General features: G+C 33.1%; 1 protein-coding gene across 1 annotated transcript in view; it reads left to right on the top strand.

Annotated features, from left to right (window-relative positions):
• LOC134684936 (uncharacterized) overlaps positions 1 to 23,909 on the top strand; it is a 115,354-nt gene that overhangs the window by 76,572 nt on the left and 14,873 nt on the right. Inside the window, exons 15-16 of the mRNA XM_063544255.1 lie at positions 10,897 to 11,154; positions 16,330 to 16,779. Of these exons, the coding sequence (XP_063400325.1) occupies positions 10,897 to 11,154; positions 16,330 to 16,779 (708 nt within the window). The remainder of the gene's footprint in view (positions 1 to 10,896; positions 11,155 to 16,329; positions 16,780 to 23,909) is intronic.

The following is a 23,909-nucleotide window of genomic DNA, read 5'->3' on the forward strand; positions in this document are numbered from 1 at the left end:
CTAACTTACAACCTCAATGTTGATCAATGATTAGTTAGGACATAGATTAATACAATGACACATAAGATTAAAGTTTGCCTAACTATGTAATTTGAACACTATTTGGTGTATAAATATATAAAATATTTACAATGAGACGACAAACAAGCTTCATTAGGCCTGCAGTTGTTCTGCTGATGAAAAGATGGTGATTTAAAACCTGTCTAGCTTGTCTCACAGTTTCAACCATACAAGCAGATGGCAGATTCCATATAAGAAAGGGAAACAACCCCCATAAGCATGTTAGGCAAAAATCAAAAGCAATGAACTTCTGTTTATGAATACATGCTTTACTAATAAAGATAAAGACAATTTGACCCAACAAAAAATTATGAGCATCATCCTTTTTAAATAAACAAATCCTTAAATGTTATGCTTCTGACATAAGATTTGACAGACTTTATTGTTTCTGACATAAGATTTGACAGACTTTATTTTTTCTGACATAAGATTATACAGACTTTATTATTTCTGACATAAGATTTGACAGACTTTATTATTTCTGACATAAGATTTGACAGACAAATTGAGTTTCTGACATAAGATTTTGACAGACTTGATTCTGACATAAGATTTTTTATACATAAGATATTTTGACAGACAATATATATTTGTTTTTTTTGACTGACATTGGAAATCAAATCCTAGTTGAAAGTCATTTTTAAAACTCCTGGAAAATACTGCAGCTTAACATCTAACAAGATTTCACCTCAGGTCAAATAACTTTAACTGTTAGCACATGCAAATGTTTCAGACATAAGAAAACAAGTTCACAGATCTTATGTAGGAAGCATATAAGTTTAAACTATTGCTTGATTAAAGTTAAATGAAAGAATCAACATGTGTTTTTCTTATGGACAGCATGATTTACAGTTTTAAGTGGCATATATTGGAACCAACAATGATTTTGAAAGTTTTTATAGCAATGTTCCTGACATAAGATTTATTGACAGACACTGAGCTATAAAGCAAGATATTTGAAAGTGAAACAAAATATATATCACAGATGTTTTTGACTAAAAAAAGTAACAGATTTGGGAACAGGGATGTTTGAATAACCAGACAACACCAGTAAATACATGTATACAAGTGTCAACATAAAGCATTGCGATACATAAACATTGTGTAAAAAAAAATAGGAGTTAATTCTGTCAAAATTTTGGCATTTTTTCAACTTGTTTTAATCATTTCTACTTTAAACAGAAACAATCATATCAAAAAATTATTTTTATAATTTCATCTAACATCATTATTCATCAAAACATTCACAGATTATCTTTAAAATAACAATAATTATTATTTTTATTTATTTATTCATTTTGACAGACATTTCCATTTCTTACATGGAATCTGCCAGATTTAACTGTTCTATTTAAATTATATGACTCAAGATTTATTCCTCTGATTAATGATAAAAATGCAAGATTGCAATGTCCAGTTGTCAATATAACAAAGATATTAATGATACTGCAACACTATAAACTCATTTTTTTAGCTCACCTCGTCCGAAGGGCCAAGTGAGTTTTTCCCATCACTTTGCGTCCGTCGTCGTCTGTCGTTGTTAACTTTTACAAAAATCTTCTCCTCTGAAACCACTGGGCCAAATCAAACCAAACTTGGCCACAATCATCATTGGGGTATCTAGTTTAAAAATTGTGTCCGGTGACCCGGCCAACCAACCAAGATGGGCGCCATGGCTAAAAATAGAACATAGGGGTAAAATGCAGTTGTTGGCTTATAACTCAAAAACCAAAGCATTTGGAGCAAATCTGACATGGGGGTAAAATTGTTAATCAGGTAAAGATCTATCTGCCCTGGAAATTTTCAGATGAATCGGACAATCTGTTGTTGGGTTGCTGCCCCTGAATTGGTAATTTTAAGGAAATTTTACTGTTTTTGGTTATTATCTTGAATATTATTATAGATAGAGATAAACTGTAAACAGCAATAATGTTTAGCAAAGTCAGATTTACAAATAAGTCAACATGATTGAAATGGTCAGTTGACCCCTTTAGGAGTTATTGCCCTATATAGTAAATTTTTAACCTTTTTTCGTAAATCTTAGTAATCTTTTACAAAAATCTTCTCCTCTGAAACTACTGGGCCAAATTCATCCAAACTTGGCCACAATCATTTTTGGGGTATCTAGTTTAAAAAATGTGTCCGATGACCCGGCCATCCAACCAAGATAGCCGCCATGGCTAAAAATAAAACATAGGGGTAAAATGCATTTTTTGGCTTATAACTCAAAAACCAAAGCATTTAGAGCAAATCTGACAAGCAGTAAAATTGTTCATCAGGTCAAGATCTATTTGCCCTGAAATTTTCAAATGAATCGGACAACAGGTTGTTGGGTTGCTGCCCCTGAATTGGTCATTTTACGGAAATTTTGCTGTTTTTGGTTATTATCTAAAACTTTATTATAGATAGAGATAAACTGTAAACAGCAATAATGTTCAGCAAAGTAAGATTTACAAATAAGTCAACGTGACCGAAATGGTCAGTTGACCCCTTTAGGAGTTATTGCCCTTTATAGTCAATTTTTAACCATTTTTCGTAAATCTTAGTTAACTTTAACAAAAATCTTCTCCTCTGAAACTACTGGGCCAAATTATTCCAAACTTGGCCACAATTATCTTTGGGGTATCTTGTTTAAAAAATGTGTTCAGTGACCCGGCCATCCAACCAAGATGGCTGCCACGGCTAAAAATAGAACATATGACCGAAATGGTCAATTGACCCCTAAGGAGTTATTGTCCTTTACAGTCAATTTTTAACAATTTTCCACTGAAACTACTGGGCCAAGTTCATTATAGATAGAGATAATTGTAAGCAGCAAGATTGTTCAGTAAAGTAAGATGAACAAACACATCACCATCATCAAAACACAATTTTGTGATGAATCCATCTGCCTCCTTTGTTTAATATTCACATAGACCAGGGTGAGCGGCACATGCTCTTTAGAGCCTCTAGTTTGAAGTACTCTTGGTTTGATTAAGGACGTTTGCTACTCAGTTTCAAAATAACTAGCTTTTAATAACACTAGTATAAATTATAGGTATATTGATCCAATATGCACCCTTTTATAGTATGGATCACATTTCCGACCTTACATTGATTATGTGCTACGTGTACAATGTTTCGAGTTCTTTCTGAATTATTTTCCAGGTAACTCTCCTCAGAGGTCGTCCGTTTTGTTTTTTATTCTCTAAATCTTTATTTGTTTATTATTTTGTACATTTTATTTAATATTGTACCTTTTATTTATTATTGTTCGTTTTATCATCGTATATATGGATCACTGGTTTTGGTTTTTAGATTTAGTTTAAGATACGTTTCAATATGTATTTGTCATTGTCAGCCCACCTTCCTTTGATTTTAGTGTAACTGTCTAATTAATTTATATTGGGAGACATTGATTTATTTCAAGTGTTTCTTAACGATTTCCCCAATGTTCCTGTTTCTTTTGAATGCTATTGTAGGTTTTTTATCAAAGAGATTTTTGAACTGTGGGTTGTCTTGAATTAAATGCCAATGTTTTCTTATAATGGTTTGTAAATTTTCCGCATTAGCATTGTATTGTGTTATGAAAGATATATTATAGTTATCTGTGTTTTTGTTTATGCTTGTTTCTTTGTTTGTTAATTTGTTTAATCCTTCGATCTGTATGGGAAATATTTCTTAATTTTTTATTTACAAAAGCGATTTTGTAACCTCTTTGTATTATTTTTTCTGTAAATTTGTGTATTCTTTCATTAAAATTGTCAGGATCAGAGGTATTTCTAAGAATTCTTATTCCTTCACCTTTAATAAATGATTTAAAACAGCTTTTAGCGTGGTTAGAATTTTGGTGTAGATATTGGAATTTTTCAGTTGGTTTTGTGAAACATTTAATATCTAAGATATTTTCTTTTTGAAATCTCTGTCCTTTATACGTTTCTAAGTCTAGAAACTTCAAACTTTGTCAATTTCATAAGTAAATTGCAGTAGGTTTGTGGTTTGTGTTTGCTATTTCGAAAAGAAGTTTAACTTCTCCCGTAGTACCTTGAAATAAAATATATCCATCATCTTGCGTACGCTTATGAAATAATATTTTGTTTTTGTGTGGAAAGATATTTAGAATTTTATTTATTTGTTGGTATATGGCTATATGTGAGATTTGAGGACTTGCTACATGTCCTTGGCTAGCTCCTATAATTTGCCTGTAACATTTTTAGTTGAAGGTAATTCATTATAAAGGAGAATTAAGTTCATGAAAACAATAAATCTACAAACACTTAACATGCTTGAGCATAGCAAATTAATGTGGGCAATTAAATACTGATCTTAGATAAGAAATAAATGTGCAAGTTTCACCCTATGACATACCTCCCCAATTAGCTGTGGCGTCCCGACACACCAACACACTCTTACTCATACATGGTATATATATACATACACAATATTATATTTTTTCTTTTTTTTTTAACACATTTAAACAAATTCACAGTCTATGCATTGTTCTCATTTGAAATATGAAAGTCATTTATAATTGCAAAATCTTTAATAGCGTCCTCTTTTACCCACTGGGTCTCACCATTCTCAAACTGTACAAAATAATTCTAACCTCTTAGACTCATTTCGTGATCGCATTGTATCTTAAAATTTCACCATTGTATTGTCACTATTTTCAATTTGATTAATGTTCGGAACAACGGAGTCTCTTGTATACTTTCGTACAACGAAGTAAGTGATCAATCCAAAAGTAACAAACGTGTCCCAATCAAGCTAGTGTCCACTAACATCCATTTGATAACATTGCGGTTAATGTTCCGTTAAACGTTCCAATAAACCATCAGTTTCAGGATGGTATGCTGTTCTATAATTTTACAAATTTCTTTCATAAGGCTTGATCGAAAGTTTTTAACTGTCTTGGAGCCCCATGACCACAAACATCTTTTATAAAATATTTTCATTTAACACAATAAAATTATTTCCTAAATCTACGTTGCATGAAAATTCACACAGAATATCTAATCCTATAATACATGGATACAAACAATTTCTAGCTACATTAACATTATAGTTACACAAAATAACATTTGTTTTCCAATGATTTCAATTATTATCACCATACATACATTGTTTAACAAAACACTGACTGTTGATTCCGTATCAACTAACATTAGGCACTTTTCACATATACTCATCATCCTCTGATTTTGGCTACACAAAACTTCTCGGATTTGCATAACATGTAGTATCATTTTACATTAGAACATCTGAAATAACCTTGGCGAGAGAAGACTTTTCAGTACTAATTTCCACATCATTTAGAACAGACGAATTTCCAAAATTTCTATTTCCTCGTTTTATTTTCATCATCTGAAATAACCTTCATTCAGAACAGATGTCGCAACAGCCGAATTTCCAAATTTTCATTTCCACATACTTTAGAAGGATTCATTTCCTTTTCCTTTACAACATCTGACATAAGCTTCATTCAGAACAGACGTCGCGATGAATTTCCAAAAAATTATATTCAGTAGTAAATTCCACATCATTCAGAACAGACGTCGCGATAGACGAATTTCTGAAATTTCCACATTCAAAAACTTAAGGATTCATTTCGATTTCTGCTGCCTTCCCTCCTTTTAAGGAAGCAACTTCTAGTTTCTCGACATATATGAAGAATTCTTCATCAAATATTCTCTCCATGTGTCCAACTTTCATATAGAAGTTGCAAATTGGCCTACTGTCTGATTCGCGTAGATTTCTTTTACTTTCAAATTAACGTCCTCTTCTTTGTCTTCTCAACAGACTCAAGTGTATAAAACTATTCTCAATTTTTTTCAAAAACACCTCTTCCTCTCTGCATTGCCAACATTTTCATTTTTTTCAGATCTTTGATGTTTTATTCCAAAAAGTTATTGTTGCATTCCTCTCTTCCGATATATTTCTTCTTAGTCGTCCTTTTGGTAGCATATTGCCGATTTCACAGTTATAGTCCAAAATGTTCAATTAAAATCCAAAATAAATCCCGTTGCTAGCCACCATAATGTCACGGAGCTCTTCTAAGGCACTGGCTTTAAAAACTCAGGTTCATACATACATATTTATTATGTACAAGGTCACATATATACACTTTCATTACATTACGTTGTTACATGTAATATAAAGACACGTCCATTCTCTATCTATAATCACTAACTATCTTCAATCCTGTCGAATCTCAACATTCACTAAGTTTTATTATTGCCAAGGCCCTGGCTACTTTCATGACTTTCTCACACGTTAAATCGTCATTTATCTCCAGATCACAAGTAAAAGGACAGAATATAATCAAACAGAGACATGAATTATAAGGCTTCTAATTAGAAACGATTACAGTTAAAACGTTAACACAGCTGCATCATACAATAAATTTAACGGCCAATCAGACAGTCTCCTAAAGTTCATGAAAACAATAAATCTACAAATACTTAACACGCTTGAGCATAGAAAATTAATGTGGGCAATTAAATACTGATCTTAGATAAGAAATAAATGTGCAAGTTTCACCCTATGACAATAGTGTTGAAATTGGCGTTAAACACCAATCAACCAATGAATCAATCACCGAAAATTTAAGATGGATACTATCACTAGTTATAAAGCGAAATCTCTTTTAACACATGTCGATGATGCTTCATTAGTGTATTTTTGGCGTAATACCACAAATTCATACTACGTCACATCCGGTTGCATACAGATTTTACAGTTGTAGATAATTTATACTACATGTCATTGCATTAAAAGAATTCTGGGTCGTACACATATATCTTGGGTGTTTCAAAGCACCCTTTTTAGCTCACCTGACCTGAAAGGTCAAGTGAGCTTTTCTCATCACTTGGCGTCCGTCGTCCGTCGTCCGTAAACTTTTACAAAAATCTTCTCCTCTGAAACGACTGGGCCAAACTTGGCCACAATCATCCTTGGGGTATCTAGTTTAAAAAATGTGTGGCGTGACCCGTCAAACCAACCAAGATGGCCGCCATAGCTAAAAATAGAAGATAGGGGTAAAATGCAGTTTTTGGCTTATAACTCAAAAACCAAAGCAAGCAAATCTGACAAGGGGTAAAATGGTTGATCAGGTCAAGATCTATCTGCCATGAAATTTTCAGACAAATAGGACAACCTGTTGCTGCCTGTGAAATGGTAATTTTTAGGAAATTTTGCAGTTTTTGGTTATTATCTTGAATACTATTATAGATAGAGATAAACTGTAAACAGCAATAATGTTCAGCAAATTAAGACCTACAAATAAGTCAACATTACCAAAATTGTCAGTTGACCCCTTAAGGAGTTATTGCCCTTTATAGTAAATTTTTAACAACTTTTCGTCATTTTTTGTAACTTTTCTAAAAATCTTCTTCTCCAAAATTACTTTGCCAAATTTAACAAAACTTGGCCACAAATATCATTGTGGTTTATAGTTTAAAAAATGTGTCCGATGACCCAGCCTACCAAACAAAATGGCCGACATGGCTAAAAATTGAACATAGTGGTAAAAAGCAGTTTTTGCTTTATATCTTTGAAACTAAGACATTTAGGGAAAATCTTTCAAGATTTAAATGTCCATCATAATGAGATAAATCCCCTCACAAATTTTGAGTTGAATCGGACAACCTGTTGTTGGGTTGCTGCCCAAAAAATGGTAATTTTAAGGAAATTTTGTAGTTTTTGGTTTTTATCTTGAATACTATTATAGATAGAGATAAACTGTAAACAGCAATAATGTTCAGCAAAGTAAAATCTACAAATAAGTCAGGAGGATCAAAATTGTCAGAGGACCCCTTAAGGAGTTATTGCCCTTTATAGTCAATATTGAACAACTTTTCGTCATTTTTGTAACTTGTATATAAAAATCTTTTCTAAAACGACTTGGCCAAATTTAACCAAACTTGGCCAAAATCATAATACTAGGGTATCTATTTTAAAAAAAGGTGTCAAATGACCCCGCCTACCAACGAAGATGGCCGACATCAGTAAACACATTAACAGGTGAGGGACACAGGCTCTTGAGAGCCTGTAAATTTTAATTGGTGTTTCTATAGAATATTTTAGAAACTTGAAGTAACACAATTGGTTATTAAAGCTTGTACATGTTGTACACGGGTAAAAAAGAGGTGAACATTTTATTGGTTAATTTCCAGTGATGGTTATTTTCTTTTCTTATATGCAATGAAATTTTATTTGAAATTTCGTCTTTAGTACTGGAGAGGATAAAACTTAACGCATGCCAATTATGTATTTCTTTATCATGTTTATTTGAAGCAAGGATAACTTTTGCACATTTGTTTTTTAAAAGTGCAAATTTAACAAAGACTAATTGGGTAAAATGAAAAGTGGTATTTCACCTTAACATGCTTAAGATTATAAATTATGAAGTGTATTTGGGAATGCAGTTTTGTATATATTATTATGAATTGCCTGAAATTTTCACTGTAAACTGGAAAACCGTTTTAAAATTTTGGCATTTAAGAGGCACATAAAGATACAAAAAATTATCACCTGTTTAAAACAGCACTTAACTATTGGTTTAACCATCTTAATTTGAAAACATCTAGATATTTTATATTTGCAAACAATGACAGATATGCATACTATAACACTTATATCATAATACAATTGGGAAAGATAATTAAAGATTATTTATGTTTTTTTAAATGAGATGCATTTTCTCATTCTCATCTGATCGAAGGGCTATTATTTGTATTTTCGAATATCATTTAATTTAAATTTCAGAAAAAAAAGTATCTTATACAATGATAATGCATTTTCTTTAGTGGTACTATTTTTTTTTGGCGTAGGCTTATTTGATATATATACGTAGTCCCTCAGGTAGTTCATTTATTTGAAAAAAGATGTCTCATCTGACCATCCGGCGTGTTCAAATATGGCGAAAACCATTTTCACTGTTGATAAGCTGTAATTTGGTGTTTCTACGTATCAAAATGAAGGGAACGGTTGAATATATTATGTATTTTCAAAGCAGATGAAGAAATATACATGCATGAAAAAATGTACATGCAGACAGACCTACGATGATTTGAAGTAGACTTATGTAAAAAAAGGATTTTTTTTAATTTGTTAATAACATGATTTGATTACTTTTATTAACTTCCAATAAATTTGACAATCAGACAGTCTCCTAAAGTTCATGAAAACAATAAATCTACAAATTCTTAACACGGTTGAGCATAGAAAATTAATGTGGGCAATTAAATACTGATCTTAGATAAGAAATAAATGTGTAAGTTTCACCCTATGACAATAGTGTTGAAATTGGCGTTAAACACCAATCAACCAATGAATCAATCACCGAAAATTTAAGAAGGATACTATCACTAGTTATAAAGCAAAATCTCTTTAAACACATGTCGATGATGCCTCTAATTTTTAACCGGATTTTTGTGACAAAAATGTCGGTTATTAAATTGGGGATGCTCGGCGGTCGGGCGGCAGGCGGGCGGTCGGTCGGGCGGTCTGTCGGGCGGGCGGCAATCACATGTTGTCCGTGCATTAACTCAAGAACCATTTATTCAAAGCTTTTAAAATTTTAATATGTTGTTACTGACAACTAAATGAAGGTCAAGTTCAATAATGGCCATTTTGACTTTTACCGTTCAGGAGTTATGGTTCTTGAAAGATTGAAATAGGTGTTTCCAGTCGTGTCCGTGCATTTACGCATGAACAGTTCTACCAAAGCTTCCCAAATTTTAATATGTTGTTACTGGTGACAAAATGGAGGTCAAGTTCAATAATGACCATTTTGACTTTTACCGTTCAGGAGTTATGGTTCTTGAAAGATTGAAAAATGGCGTTTCCAGTCGTGTCCGTGCATTTACGCATGAACTGTTCTACCAAAGCTTCCCAAATTTTAATATGTTGTTACTGGTGACAAAATGGAGGTCAAGTTCAATAATGATGATTTTGACTTTTACCGTTCAGGAGTTATGGTTCTTGAAAGATTGAAAAATGGTGTTTCCAGTCGTGTCCGTGTATTTTCTCATGAACCATTCAACCAAAGCTTTTCAAATTTTAATATGTTGATACTGATGACAAAATAGAGGTCAAATTTGATATTGACAATTTTAACTTTCACCAATCATCAGTAATGGTTCTTGTGATATTTCCAGGACACAAATAAATGCTAATAAATCCTGTTTGCTGTCGTTGTGACAGCCTCTTGTTATTTGGTGTTTCTATTGAATATTTTAGAAACTTGAAGTAACACAATTGGTTATTAAAGCTTGTACATGTTGTACACGGGTAAAAAAGAGGTGAACATTTTATTGGTTAATTTCCAGTGATGGTTATTTTCTAATATGCAATGAAATGTTATTTGAAATTTCGTCTTTAGTACTGGAGAGGATAAAACTTAACGCATGCCAATTAAGTATTTCTTTATCATGTTTATTTGAAACAAAGATAAATTTTGCACATTTGTTTTTTAAAAGTGCAAATTTAACAAAGACTAATTGGATAAAATGAAAAGTGGTGTTTCACCTTAACATGCTTAAGATTATAAATTATGAAGTGTATTTGGGAATGCAGTTTTGTATATATTATTATGAATTGCCTGAAATTTTCACTGTAAAATGGAAAACCGTTTTAAAATTTTGGCATTTAAGAGGCACATAAAGATACCCAAAATGATCACCTGTTTAAAACAGCACTTAACTATTGGTTTAACCATCTTAATTTGAAAACATCTAGATATTTTATATTTGCAAAAAATGACAGATATGCTTACTATAACACTTATATCATAATACAATTGGGAAAGATAATGTTCTTTTTCACCAAAAAAACTTCATATCTTTGACTTTGTAGATGAAGTTCCAACTGAAATAAAATTAATGACAGACAAAAGATCTGTTGAATTGTACCTTAAACTACTTCAGTCAGGATCTGAGAAAAAGAGAGACATACGTTTAGTAATTGTTGGGAAAAAGGGTGCTGGAAAGACTTCATTGATTAAAAGATTGTTTGGTGAAGATAATACAGATGTTACCAGTACAAATGGAATAGAAATCCGCACAATAAAATGCAAGGCAATGTCTGATGATGGCGTGTGGAATAAATTAGATGGTATGATGTGTATGCTTAACATATATTGTTTCCTGTTCATAGGAAAATATTTATAACGATTTTGTTTTAATACGACCCCAAACAAAATTTGGGATCGTATAATTTGTATGATGTCGTCGTCTGCGTTGTGGTCGTCCGAAGACACATTGGCTTCCGGATAATAACTTTAGTTTAAGTGAATAGATCTTCTTGAATTTTTTTCAGAAGGTTCAATACCACAAAAGGAAAGTTGGGATTGATTTTGGGGATGATGGTCCCAACCAATTAGGAATTAGGGGCCCAAAAGAGGCCCAAAACAAGCATTTTTCTAGTTTCAGGATAATTACTTGTGTAGAAGTATTTCAATTGCTCTGAAATCATACTGCAATGTTTAAAACCACAAGTAGAAGGTTTGGATCCATTTGAGGGGTTATGGGGCCTAAGTTTAGGAATTAAGGGCCAAAAAGGGGTCGAAACAAGCATTTTTAGCTCACCTGGCCCAAAGGGCCAAGTGAGCTTTTCTCATCACTTGGCGTCCGTCGTCGTCGTCCTGCGTCCGGCGTTAACTTTTACAAAAATCTTCTCCTCTGAAACTACTGGGCCAAATTTAATCAAACTTGGCCACAATCATCATTGGGGTATCTAGTTTAAAAATTGTGTCCGGTGACCCGGCCAACCAACCAAGATGGCCGCCATGGCTAAAAATAGAACATAGGGGTAAAATGCAGTTTTTGGCTTATAACTCAAAAAACCAAAGCATTTAGAGCAAATCTGACATGGGGGTAAAATTGTTTATCAGATCAAGATCTATCTGCCCTACAATTTTCAGATGAATCTGACATTCTGTTGTTAGGTTGCTGCCCCTGAATTGGTAATTTTAAGGAAATTTTGTTTTTTTTGGTTATTATCTTGAATATTATTTTAGATAGAGATAAACTGTACACAGCAATAATGTTCAGCAAAGTAGGATCTACAAATAAGTCAACATAACCAAAATGGTTAGTTGACCACTTTAGGAGTTATTGCCCTTTATAGTAAATTTTTAACCATTTTTCGTAAATCTTAGTTATCTTTTAGAAAAATCTTCTTCTCTGAAACTACTGGGCCAAATTAATTGAAACTTGGCCACATTCATCATTGGGGTATCTAGTTTAAAAATTGTGTCCGGTGACCCGGCCAACTAACCAAGATGGCAGTAATGGCTAAAAATAGAACATGTGGGTAAAATGCAGTTTTTGGCTTATAACTCAAAAACCAAAGCATTAAGAGCAAATCTGACAGGAAGTAAAATTGTTGATCAGGTCAAGATCTATCTGTCCAGGAATTTTCAGATGAATTGGATCATTGTTTGTTAGGTTGCTGCCCCTGAATTGGTAATTTTGAAGAAATTTTTCTGTTTTTTTGTTATTATCTTGAATATTATTATAGATAAAGAAAACTGTAAACAGCAATAATGTACAGCAAAGTAAGAACTAAAAATAAGTCAATATGACCAAAATAGTCAATTGACCCCCTAAGGAGTTATTGCCCTTCATAGTCAATTTTTATCAATTTTCACAAAATTGATTTTCACTATCATTTCCCACAGAAACTACTGTTATAGATAGTGGTAATTGTAAGCAGCAAAAATGTTTAGTAAAGTAATATCTACAAGCACATCACCATCACCAAAACACAATTTTGTCATGAATCCATATGTGTACAATGTTTAATATTAACATAGACAAAGGTGAGCGACACAGGCTCTTTAGAGCCTCTAGTTCTAGTTTCAAGACAATAACTTATGTGTGTAATTGTATGGATCTCTCTGAAATTGTACCACAATGTACCATATAACAAAGGGGAGGCTGAGATTAAGTTTTGGATTAATTGCCCAAAATATGTTGGAATTAGGGGCCAAAAAAGGGCAAAAAAGAAGCATGTTTCTAGTTCCCAAACAATCATGACAATAACTTGTGTTTAAGTGTATGGACTCTCTGAAATTGTACTACAAGGTTCATTCCTGCAATGGAAAGCAGGGGATTGAATTTAAGGGTTATTGCTCCAAGGGGGTTTCAAAAAGTTGGGGGGGGGGGGGGGTATTTTTTGTTTACCATCTTTTGAAAGGCTTTCTTTTTTTTTTCAAAATTTTTCAAATTTCGAATTTTTGAAAAGTTTCAAGAAGAAACTTAGAAAGCTTCAATTGCACAGTATTGTGCAATAGATTTGTTAGATCTTTGACCACATTAATTTTGTGACAAAAACCTATATTATGACAAAAATTTGATCACAATCCAAATTCAGACAGAATCAAGCTTGAATATTGTGACCAAATTTGCCCTAACTGTTCAGGGTTCAACCACTGGGGTTGTATAAAGCTGCGCCCTGAGGAGCACCTGGTTTTAGTTTAAATCACTTATTTTTCAGCAATATTATTGGGAAGTCTCACAGGTAAAGATCCAATTAAGGCTACATTTCAATGAATATGATGAATCCAGGTCAAGAATTTCTTAAATAGTTAATTAGATGAAGAGACATTTATGGTAGGAATGCATATTTCGTACAGTAAAATTCTACCATTAATGCATAAGCTTTCACACAGTATTGGAAAATGTGAACAGAAGAAAAATATGCCTTTGTTGTAACATTATTATCCAGACAATAGGTCCACCTCATTTGGATCCATATGCATGAAGCGCACACTGTTCATGATATGTACGTCTAAAAAATAAAAACGTGAGAAATCGTAATATATATATATATATAATTAAAACCAATTTGGACTAAATAAATAAATGAAATACACGATGGAAAAATTACATACATACTTTCCATACACTCAGCATCCTCAAGTATCCAGTATTTCAGTTTAAACCATTTTTAGCTCACCTGGCCTAAAAGGTCAAGTGAGCTTTTCTCATCACTTGGCGTCCGTCGTCTGTCGTCATCCGTCGTCGTTAACTTTTACAAAAATCTTCTCCTCTGAAACTACTGGGCCAAATTTAACCAAACTTGGCCACAATCATCATTCATGTGTCTAGTTTAAAATTTGTGTTTTTTAATGCGGCCAACCAACCACGATGGCCGCTATGGCTAAAAATAGAACATAGGGGTAAAATGCAGTTTTTGGCTTATAACTCAAAAACCAATGCATTTTGAGGAAATCTGACAAAGGGTAAAATTGTTTATCAGGTCAAGATCTATCTGCCCTGAAATTTTCAGATGAATCAGACAACCCATTATTGGGTTGCTGCCCCTGAATTGGTAATTTTAAGGAAATTTTACTGTTTTTGGTTATTATTTTGAATATTATTATAGATGGAGATAAACATTAAACAGCAATACTGTTCAGCAAAGTAAGATTTACAAATAAGTCAACATGACCAAAATGGTCAATTGACCCCTTTAGGAGTTATTGCCCTTTAAAGTCAATTTTTTAACCATTTTTCGTAAATCTCCATGATCTTTTACAAAAATCTTCTCCTCAGAAACTACTGGGCCAAATTAAACCAAACTTGGCCACAATCATCATTTATGTATCTAGTTTAAAATTTGTGTTTCTTTACCCGAACAACCAACCAAGATGGCCGTCATTGCTAAAAATAGAACATAGTGGTAAAATGCAGTTGTTGGCTTATAACTCAAAAACCAAAGCATTTAGAGTAAATCTGACTAGGTAAAATTGTTTATCAGGTCAAGATCTATCTGCCCTAAAATTGTCAGATGATCAGACAACCCATTATTGGGTTGCTGCCCCTGAATTGGTAATTTTAAGTCAATTTTACTGTTTTTGGTTATTATCTTGAATATTATTATGGATAGAGATAAACTGTAAATAGCAAAAATGTTCAGCAAAGTAAGAGTTACAAATAAGTCAACAGGATCATAATGGTCAGTTGACCCCTTTAGGAGTTATTGCCCTTTATAGTCAATTTTTAACCATTTTTCTTAAATCTTAGTTAACTTTTACAAAAATCTTCTCCTCTGAAACTACTGGGTCAAATTTTACCAAACATAGCCAGAATCATTATTAGGCTATCTAGTTTAAAAATTGTGTTTTGTGACTGGGCAAACCAACCAAGATGGCTGCTACGGTTAAAATAGAACATAGGGGTAAAATGCAGGTTTTGGCTTATAACTCAAAAACCAAAGCATTTTGAGCAAATCTGACAAGGGTTAAAATTTTTCATCTGGTCGAGATCTATCTGCCCTGAAATTTTAATATGAATGGTACAGCTAGTTGTTACAGTGCTGCCCCTAAATTGGTAATTTTAAGGATATTTTGCTGTTTTGGGTTATTATCTTGAATATTATTATAGATAGAGCTAAACTGTAAACAGCAATAATGAACAGCATTTTAAGACTCAAAAATAAGTCAAAATGACCAAAATGGTCTATTGACCCCCTAAGAAGTTATTGTCCTTTATAATCAATTTTTAACAATTTTCATAAAATTTGTAAATTTTTACTTACATTTTCCTCTGAAACTACACGGACAAGTTCATTATAGATAGAGATAATTGTAAGCAGCAAGAATGTTCAGTAAATAAGATGTACAAACACATCACAATCACCTAAAGACAATTTTGTCATGAACTGTCTGCTTCCTTTGTTTAATTCACATATACCAAGGTGAGAGACACAGGCTCTTTAGAGCCTCTAGTTAATATCTACATTTATCTCTGTATATCTCTGTATATATATGAAAATTGATAAGAAGCCTCCATTAAGAATGAGAATATTGCATTAAAAAATTAAACTTGAATCATTATAATCAGACGGTGTGGTTTTTATATAATTTTGAAGGCAAACAGTGAGTTGTAATTGTTTACAAGGTCGTTCTTTGGTGTATAGCCTGGCAATCATATCACTTTTTTATATCAATGTCTTCACATTTGAGATCAGGATAAGCTACTAAATCCACGTCAACTGTATTAATTTCGGAACTCCCAGAATCTATATATGAAATTTATGCATCAAGTTTTGTGGGTTTTCATTGAACCCCAAAAACTGCTATTTCAATATTCTAACCAACCAAAGAAACCCCATTTTTCAATTTTGATAACTCTCCATGTGTATATTTTTAGAATTAATGATTGAAAAAAAAAAATTGATGGACAAAGTTTATTGTTGTATTTTTATTGCTGATTTTATAATATGATCTTACTGAACATTTATCTACATTTCTTCCATATGATTGTAATTTTCTAATGATAGGAACCAATGAAGAAGCTGAAATTCATGCAAGACTATTGAAACAATACAAAGGAACAATTGAAGAGTCAGTAGAAGACGAAACACATGAAGCTGTGACGGACAACACCCTCATAGAATCAAAGGTATCAGAGACAGTATCGGGGCAGTCTGAAATACCTCCAGTATACAGTGAATCTACAGTTAAACCTCAAGTATCCACTGAATCTACAATTAAACCTCCAGTAACCAATCAGCAGCCAAATAAATCAATGGAAGAAGCTAAAAAGGATATTGAAACCATGCTTAAATCTAATGTTGATTTAAATGACAAAGAAGAGTATGCCACATTGTTGTTATGGGATTTTGCAGGAGATGAAGAATTTTACCACACACATCAAACATTTTTGTCACCAGATGCAATTTATCTTGTTGTTACAAAACTCAATGAGGCTGACGACAAAAAAGCAAAAGGTAACTTTTTATATAGTGAGAATAAAAATATTTAACATTTCATTTTATTTTTACTAAGCTTAAGATGCAAGTTGTTGTCAAGAACTATATATATACCCATTATTCCTTCAAGTACCATGAGTACAGAGTACCATGAGTACAGAGTACCATGAGTACAGAGTACCATGAGTACAGAGAAAAATATGTGAAGCAATTAGTCAATTAATAAATTAATTGAACCATTGCAATTCCAGAAACGCATTTCTTCAACAACGAATGTCTCTTCAGTGATAGTTGATGCCAAAATTTTGAAAATCCAAAACCTAATACAAACGGATTTTGTTTTTTTCTGAAATTGTTTAACATTTCATAACTGTTACTTTAATGATTCATCCATTAGTTGTTTTTTGATTTTGTAGTTGCATTGTATCATAGATCAAATGTATTCGTCCAGTGTAACTTGTGTTAACATGTCTTGATTGAGTTAAGTCATTTCTATTGATATTTTGTAGTATGTTTTTCTATGTTGTGATGTGACACTTTTGTTTCAGATCAGATCAGAGTGAAGTTTTGGTACAATTAAAACGTGTTAAACCGCTGCGCTTGTTTGCACCTGTCCTAATTCAGGTATCTGATGTTTAGTAGTTGTCGTTTGTTGATGTGGTTCATACGTATTTCTTGTTTCTCGTTTTTAGCTCACCTGGCCCGAAGGGCCAAGTGAGCTTTTCTCATCACTTGGCGTCCGTCGTCCGTCGTCGTCCGTCGTCGTCCGTCGTCGTCGTCGTCCGTCGTCGTTAACTTTTACAAAAATCTTCTCCTCTGAAACTACTGGGCCAAATCAAACCAAACTTGGCCACAATCATTTTTGGGGTATCTAGTTTAAAAAATGTGTGGCGTGACCCGGTCAACCAACCAAGATGGCCGCCACGGCTAAAAATAGAACATAGGGGTAAAATGCAGTTTTTGGCTTATAACTCAAAAACCAAAGCATTTAGAGCAAATCTGACATGGGGTAAAAATGTTTATCAGGTCAAGATCTATCTGCCCTGAAATTTTCAGATGAATCGGTCAATCGGTTGTTGGGTTGCTGCCCCTGAATTGGTAATTTTGAAGAAATTTTGCTGTTTTTGGTTATTATCTTGAATATTATTATAGTTAGAGATAAACTGTAAACAGCAATAATGTTCAGCAAAGTAAGATCTACAAATAAGTCAACATGACCAAAATGGTCAGTTGACCCGTTTAGGAGTTATTGCCCTTTATAGTCAATTTTTAACCATTTTTCGTTAATTAAAGTAATCTTTTACAAAAATCTTCTCCTCTGAAACTACTTGGCCAAATTAATCCAAACTTGGCCAAAATCATCTTTGGGGTATCTAGTTTGAAAAATGTGTCCGATGACCTGGCCATTCAATCAAGATGGCCGCCACGGCTAAAAATAGAACATAGGGGTAAAATGCAGTTTTTTGCTTATAACTATGAAACCAAAGCATCTAGAGCAAATCTGACAAGAAGTTAAATTGTTAATCAAGTCAATATCTATCTGCCCTGAATTTTTCAGATGAATTGGACAACTGGTTGTTGGGTTGCTGCCATCCAATTGGTAATTTTTAAAGAAATTTTGCCGTTTTTGGTTATCTTGAATACTATTATAGATAGCGATAAACTGTAAACAGCAATAATGTTCAGCAAAGTAAGATCTACAAATAAGTCAACATGACCTAAATGGTCAATTGACCCCTTAAGGAGTTATTGCCCTTTATAGTCAATTTTTAACAATTTTCATTAATTTGGTAAATTTATGTAAATTTTTACCAAATATAGTTCTCTGTTACTAATGGGCAAAGTTCATGATAGATATAATTGTAAGAAGCAAAATCGTTCAGTAAAGTAAGAACTTCAAACACATCACCATCACCAAAATACAATTTTGTCATGAATCCATTTGTGTCCTTTGTTTAATATGCACATAGACCAAGGTGAGCGACACAGGCTCTTTAGAGCCTCTAGTTTAACATAGATTAGAACCTTGGTTTTACACTTGTAATATGTGCGGCCCTTTATAACTCGCTGTGTGGTTTGAGCCAAGGCTCCCTGTTGAAGACCGTACTTTGACCTATAATGGTTTCCTTTTATAAAATGTGACTTGGATGGAGAGTTGTCTCATTGGCAGTCATACCATTTTTAGCTCACCTGGCCCAAAGGGCCAAGTAAGCTTTTCTCATCACTTTGCGTCCCACGTCCGTCGTCTGTCGTCCGTCGTCTGTCGTCCGTCGTCGTCCGGCGTTAGCTTTTACAAAAATCTTCTTCTCTGAAACTACTGGGCCAAATCAAACCAAACTTGGCCACAATCATCATTGGGGTATCTAGTTTAAAAAATGTGTGGCATGACCCGGTCAACCAACCAAGATGGCCGCCACGGCTAAAATTAGAACATAGGGGTAAAATGCAGTTTTTGGCTTATAACTCAAAAACCAAAGCATTTAGAGCAAATCTGACACATGTGAATATGTTTATCAGGTCAAGATCTATCTGCCCTGAAATTTTCAGATGAATCGGTCAATCGGTTGTTGGGCTGCTGCCCCTGAATTGGTAATTTTGAAAAAATTTGCCTGTTTTTGGTTATTATCGTGAATGTTATTATAGATGGAGATAAACTGTAAACAGCAATAATGTTCAGCAAAGTAAGATCTACAAATAAGTCAACAAGACCAAAATGGTCAGTTGACCTGTTTAGGAGTTATTGCCCTTTATAGTCAATTTTTAACCATTTTTCGTAAATTAAAGTAATCTTTTACAAAAATCTTCACCTCTGAAACTACTGGGCCAAATTAAGCTAAACTTGGCCACAATCATCTTTGGGGTATCTAGTTTAAAAAATGTGTGGCATGACCCGGTCAACCAACCAAGATGGCCGCCACGGCTAAAAATAGAACATGGGGGTAAAATGGAGTTTTTGGCTTATAACTCAAAAACCAAAGCATTTAGAGCAAATCTGAGATGGGATAAATATGTTAATTAGGTATCTATCTGCCCTGAAATTTTCAGATGAATCGGTCAATCGGTTGTTGGGTTGCTGCCCCTGAATTGGTAATTTTGAAGAAATTTTGCTGTTTTTGGTTATTATCCTGAATATTATTATAGATAGAGATAAACTGTAAACAGCAATAATGTTCAGCAAAGTAAGATCTACAAATAAGTCAAAAAGACCAAAATGGTCAGTTGACCCGTTTAGGAGTTATTGCCCTTTATAGTCAATTTTTAACCATTTTTCGTAAATTAAAGTAATCTTTTACAAAAATCTTCTCCTCTGAAACTACTGGGCCAAATTAATCCAACGTTGGCCACAATCATCTTTGGGGTAACTAGTTTAAAAAATGTGTGACGTGACCTGGTCAACCAACTAAGATGGCCGCCACGGCTAAAAATAGAACATAGGGGTAAAATGCAGTTTTTGGCTTATAACTTTAAAACCAAAGCATTTTGAGGAAATCTGACATGTAATAAAAATGTTAATCAGGTAAAGATCTATCTGCCCTGAAATTTTCAGTTGAATCAGTCAACCTGTTGTTGGGTTGCTGCCCCTGAATTGGTAATTTTGAGGAAATTTTGCTGTTTTTGGTTATTATCCTGAATATTATTATAGATAGAGATAAACTGTAAACAGCAATAATGTTCAGCAAAGTAAGATCTACAAATAAGTCAAAAAGACCAAAATGGTCAGTTGACCCGTTTAGGAGTTATTGCCCTTTATAGTCAATTTTTAACCATTTTTCGTAAATTAAAGTAATCTTTTACAAAAATCTTCTCCTCTGAAACTACTGGGCCAAATTAATCCAACGTTGGCCACAATCATCTTTGGGGTAACTAGTTTAAAAAATGTGTGACGTGACCTGGTCAACCAACTAAGATGGCCGCCACGGCTAAAAATAGAACATAGGGGTAAAATGCAGTTTTTGGCTTATAACTTTAAAACCAAAGCATTTTGAGGAAATCTGACATGTAATAAAAATGTTAATCAGGTAAAGATCTATCTGCCCTGAAATTTTCAGTTGAATCAGTCAACCTGTTGTTGGGTTGCTGCCCCTGAATTGGTAATTTTGAGGAAATTTTGCTGTTTTTATACGACCGCAAATTTTGAAAAAAAATTTCGTCGTATATTGCTATCACGTTGGCGTCGTCGTCGTCGTCGTCGTCGTCGTCGTCCGAATACTTTTAGTTTTCGCACTCTAACTTTAGTAAAAGTGAATAGAAATCTATGAAATTTTAACACAAGGTTTATGACCATAAAAGGAAGGCTGGTATTGATTTTGGGAGTTTTGGTCCCAACATTTTAGGAATTAGGGGCCAAAAAAGGGCCCAAATAAGCATTTTCTTGGTTTTCGCACTATAACTTTAGTTTAAAGTTAAAAGAAATCTATGAAATTTTGACACAAGGTTTATAACCACTAAATAAAGGTTGGGATTGATTTTGGGAGTTTTATTTTCAACAGTTTAGGAATTAGGGGCCAAAAAAGGGCCCAAATAAGCATTATTCTTGGTTTTCGCACAATAACTTTAGTTAAAGTAAATAGAAATCAATGAAATTTAAACACAATGTTTATGACCGCAAAAGGAAGGCTGGTATTGATTTTGGGAGTTTCGGTCCCAACAGTTTAGGAATTAGGGGCCAAAAAGGGACCCAAATAAGCATTTTTCTTGGTTTTCGCACCATAGCGTTAGTATAAGTAAATAGAAATCTATGAAATTTAAACACAAGGTTTATGACTATAAAAGGAAGGTTGGTAGTGATTTTGGAAGTTTTGGTCCCAACAGTTAAGGAAAAAGGGGCCCAAAGGGTCCAAAATTAAACTTTGTTTGATTTCATCAAAATTGAATAATTGGGGTTCTTTAATATGCCGAATCTAACTGTGTATGTAGATTCTTAATTTTTGGTCCCATTTTCAAATTGGTCTACATTAAGGTCCAAAGGGTCCAAAATTAAACTTAGTTTGATTTTAACAAAAATTGAAACCTTGGGGTTCTTTGATATGCTGAATCTAAAAATGTACTTAGATTTTTGATTATTGGCCCAGTTTTCAAGTTGGCCCAAATCGGGGTCCAAAATTAAACATTGTTTGATTTCATCAAAAATTGAATAATTGGGGTTCTTTGATATGCCAAATCTAACTGTGTATGTAGATTCTTAATTTTTGGTCCAGTTTTAAAATTGGTCTAAATTAAAGTGCAAAGGGTCCAAAATTAAACTAAGTTTGATTTTAACAAAAATTAAATTCATGGGCCTCTTTGATATGCTGAATCTAAACATGTACTTAGATTTTTGATTATGGGCCCAGTTTTCAAGTTGGTCCAAATCAGGATCTAAAATTATTATATTAAGTATTGTGCAATAGCAAGTCTTTTCAATTGCACAGTATTGTGCAATGGCAAGAAATATCTAATTTCACAATATTGTGAAATAGCAATTTTTTTTTTAATTATGAGTTATCTTTCTTTGTCCAGTATAGTAAGCAAGAAATATCTGCAAGAATTTTTTTTAATTGGAGTTATCTTTCTTTGTCCAGAATCAACTTAAATCTTTGTTATATACAATATACAATGTATATTCACTTTTTACTACCAACTGATAAATTTAAATAATCTTTACCATTCAGTGATAACAAGCAGTCTTTTTACATCATGTATTTAAATGAGTAGTAATTGTTGCAAACTCCATTAGAATATTTTAATTGAAATTAGTTTTGGAATAAGGGAAAGGGGGATGTGAATAAAAAATTGGGTTAAATTTTTCTCATTTGAAATTTCATAAATAAAAAGAAAATTTTTTCAAACATTTTTTTGAGAGGATTAATATTCAACAGCATAGTGAATTGCTCTAAGAGAAAACAAAAATTTTAAGTTCATTTGAATACATTCATTCTGTGTCAGAAACCTATGCTGTGTCAACTATTTAATCACAATCCAAATTTAGAACGGAATCCAGCTTGAATGTTGTGTCCATACTTGCCCCAACCGTTCATGGTTCAACCTCTGCGGTCGTATAAAGCTACGCCCTGCGGAGCATCTGGTTGGTTATTATCTTGAATATTATTATAGATAGAGATAAACTGTAAACAGCAATAATGTTCAGCAAAGTTAGATTTACAAATCAGACAACATGACCGAAATGGTCAGTTGATCCCTTTAGGAGTAATTGCCCTTTATAGTCATTTTTTAACCATTTTTCATAAATCTAAGTAATCTTTTACAAAATCTCCACTGAAACTACTAGGCCACAATCATCTTTGTGGTATCTAGTTTGAAAAATGTGTCCGATGACCTGGCCATTCAACCAAGATGGCTGCCATGGCTAAAAATAGAACATAGGAGTTACTGCCCTGAATTGGTAATTTTAAGGAAATTTTGCCTTTGTTTGTTATTATCTTGAATATTATTATAGATAAAGATAACCTGTAAACAGCAATAGTCAATTTTTAACCATTTTTCGTAAATCTTAGAAATCTTTTACAAAAATCTTCTCCTCTGAAACTACTGGGCCAAATTAATCCAAACTTGGCCATAATCATCTTTGGGGTATTTTATTTAAAAAAATGTGTCCGGTGACCTGGCCATCCGACCAAAATGGCTGCCATGGCTAAAAATAGAACATAGGAGTTACTGCCCTGAATTGGTAATTTTAAAGAAATTTTGCCGTTTTTTGTTAGTATCTTGAATATTATTATAGATAGAGATAACCTGTAAACAGCAATAATGTTCAACAAAACAAGATCTACAAATAAGTTCACATGATCAAAATAGTCAATTGACCCCTTAAGGAGTTATTGCCCTTTATAGGTAATTTTTAGCATTTTTCATAAATTTTTGTAAATTTTTTGAAATTATTTTCCACTGTAATTACTGGGCCAAGTGCATTATAGATAGAGATAATTGTAGCAATAAGAATGTTCAGTAAAATAAGATCTACAGACACATCACCATCACCAAAACACAATTATGTCATGAATTTATCTGTGTCCATTGTTTAATATGCACATAGACCCAGGTGAGTGACACAGGCTCTTGAAAGCCTCTAGTTGTCAGGTGGTGGCTTTTTTTTTGGAAAGAGGGGGAGGGGGTGTTAAAATGTGTAGGTCTTTGGAAAAGGGGGTATT

The sequence above is a fragment of the Mytilus trossulus genome, chromosome 9, assembly GCF_036588685.1.
Source record: "Mytilus trossulus isolate FHL-02 chromosome 9, PNRI_Mtr1.1.1.hap1, whole genome shotgun sequence".
NCBI classification, from domain to species: domain Eukaryota; kingdom Metazoa; phylum Mollusca; class Bivalvia; order Mytilida; family Mytilidae; genus Mytilus; species Mytilus trossulus.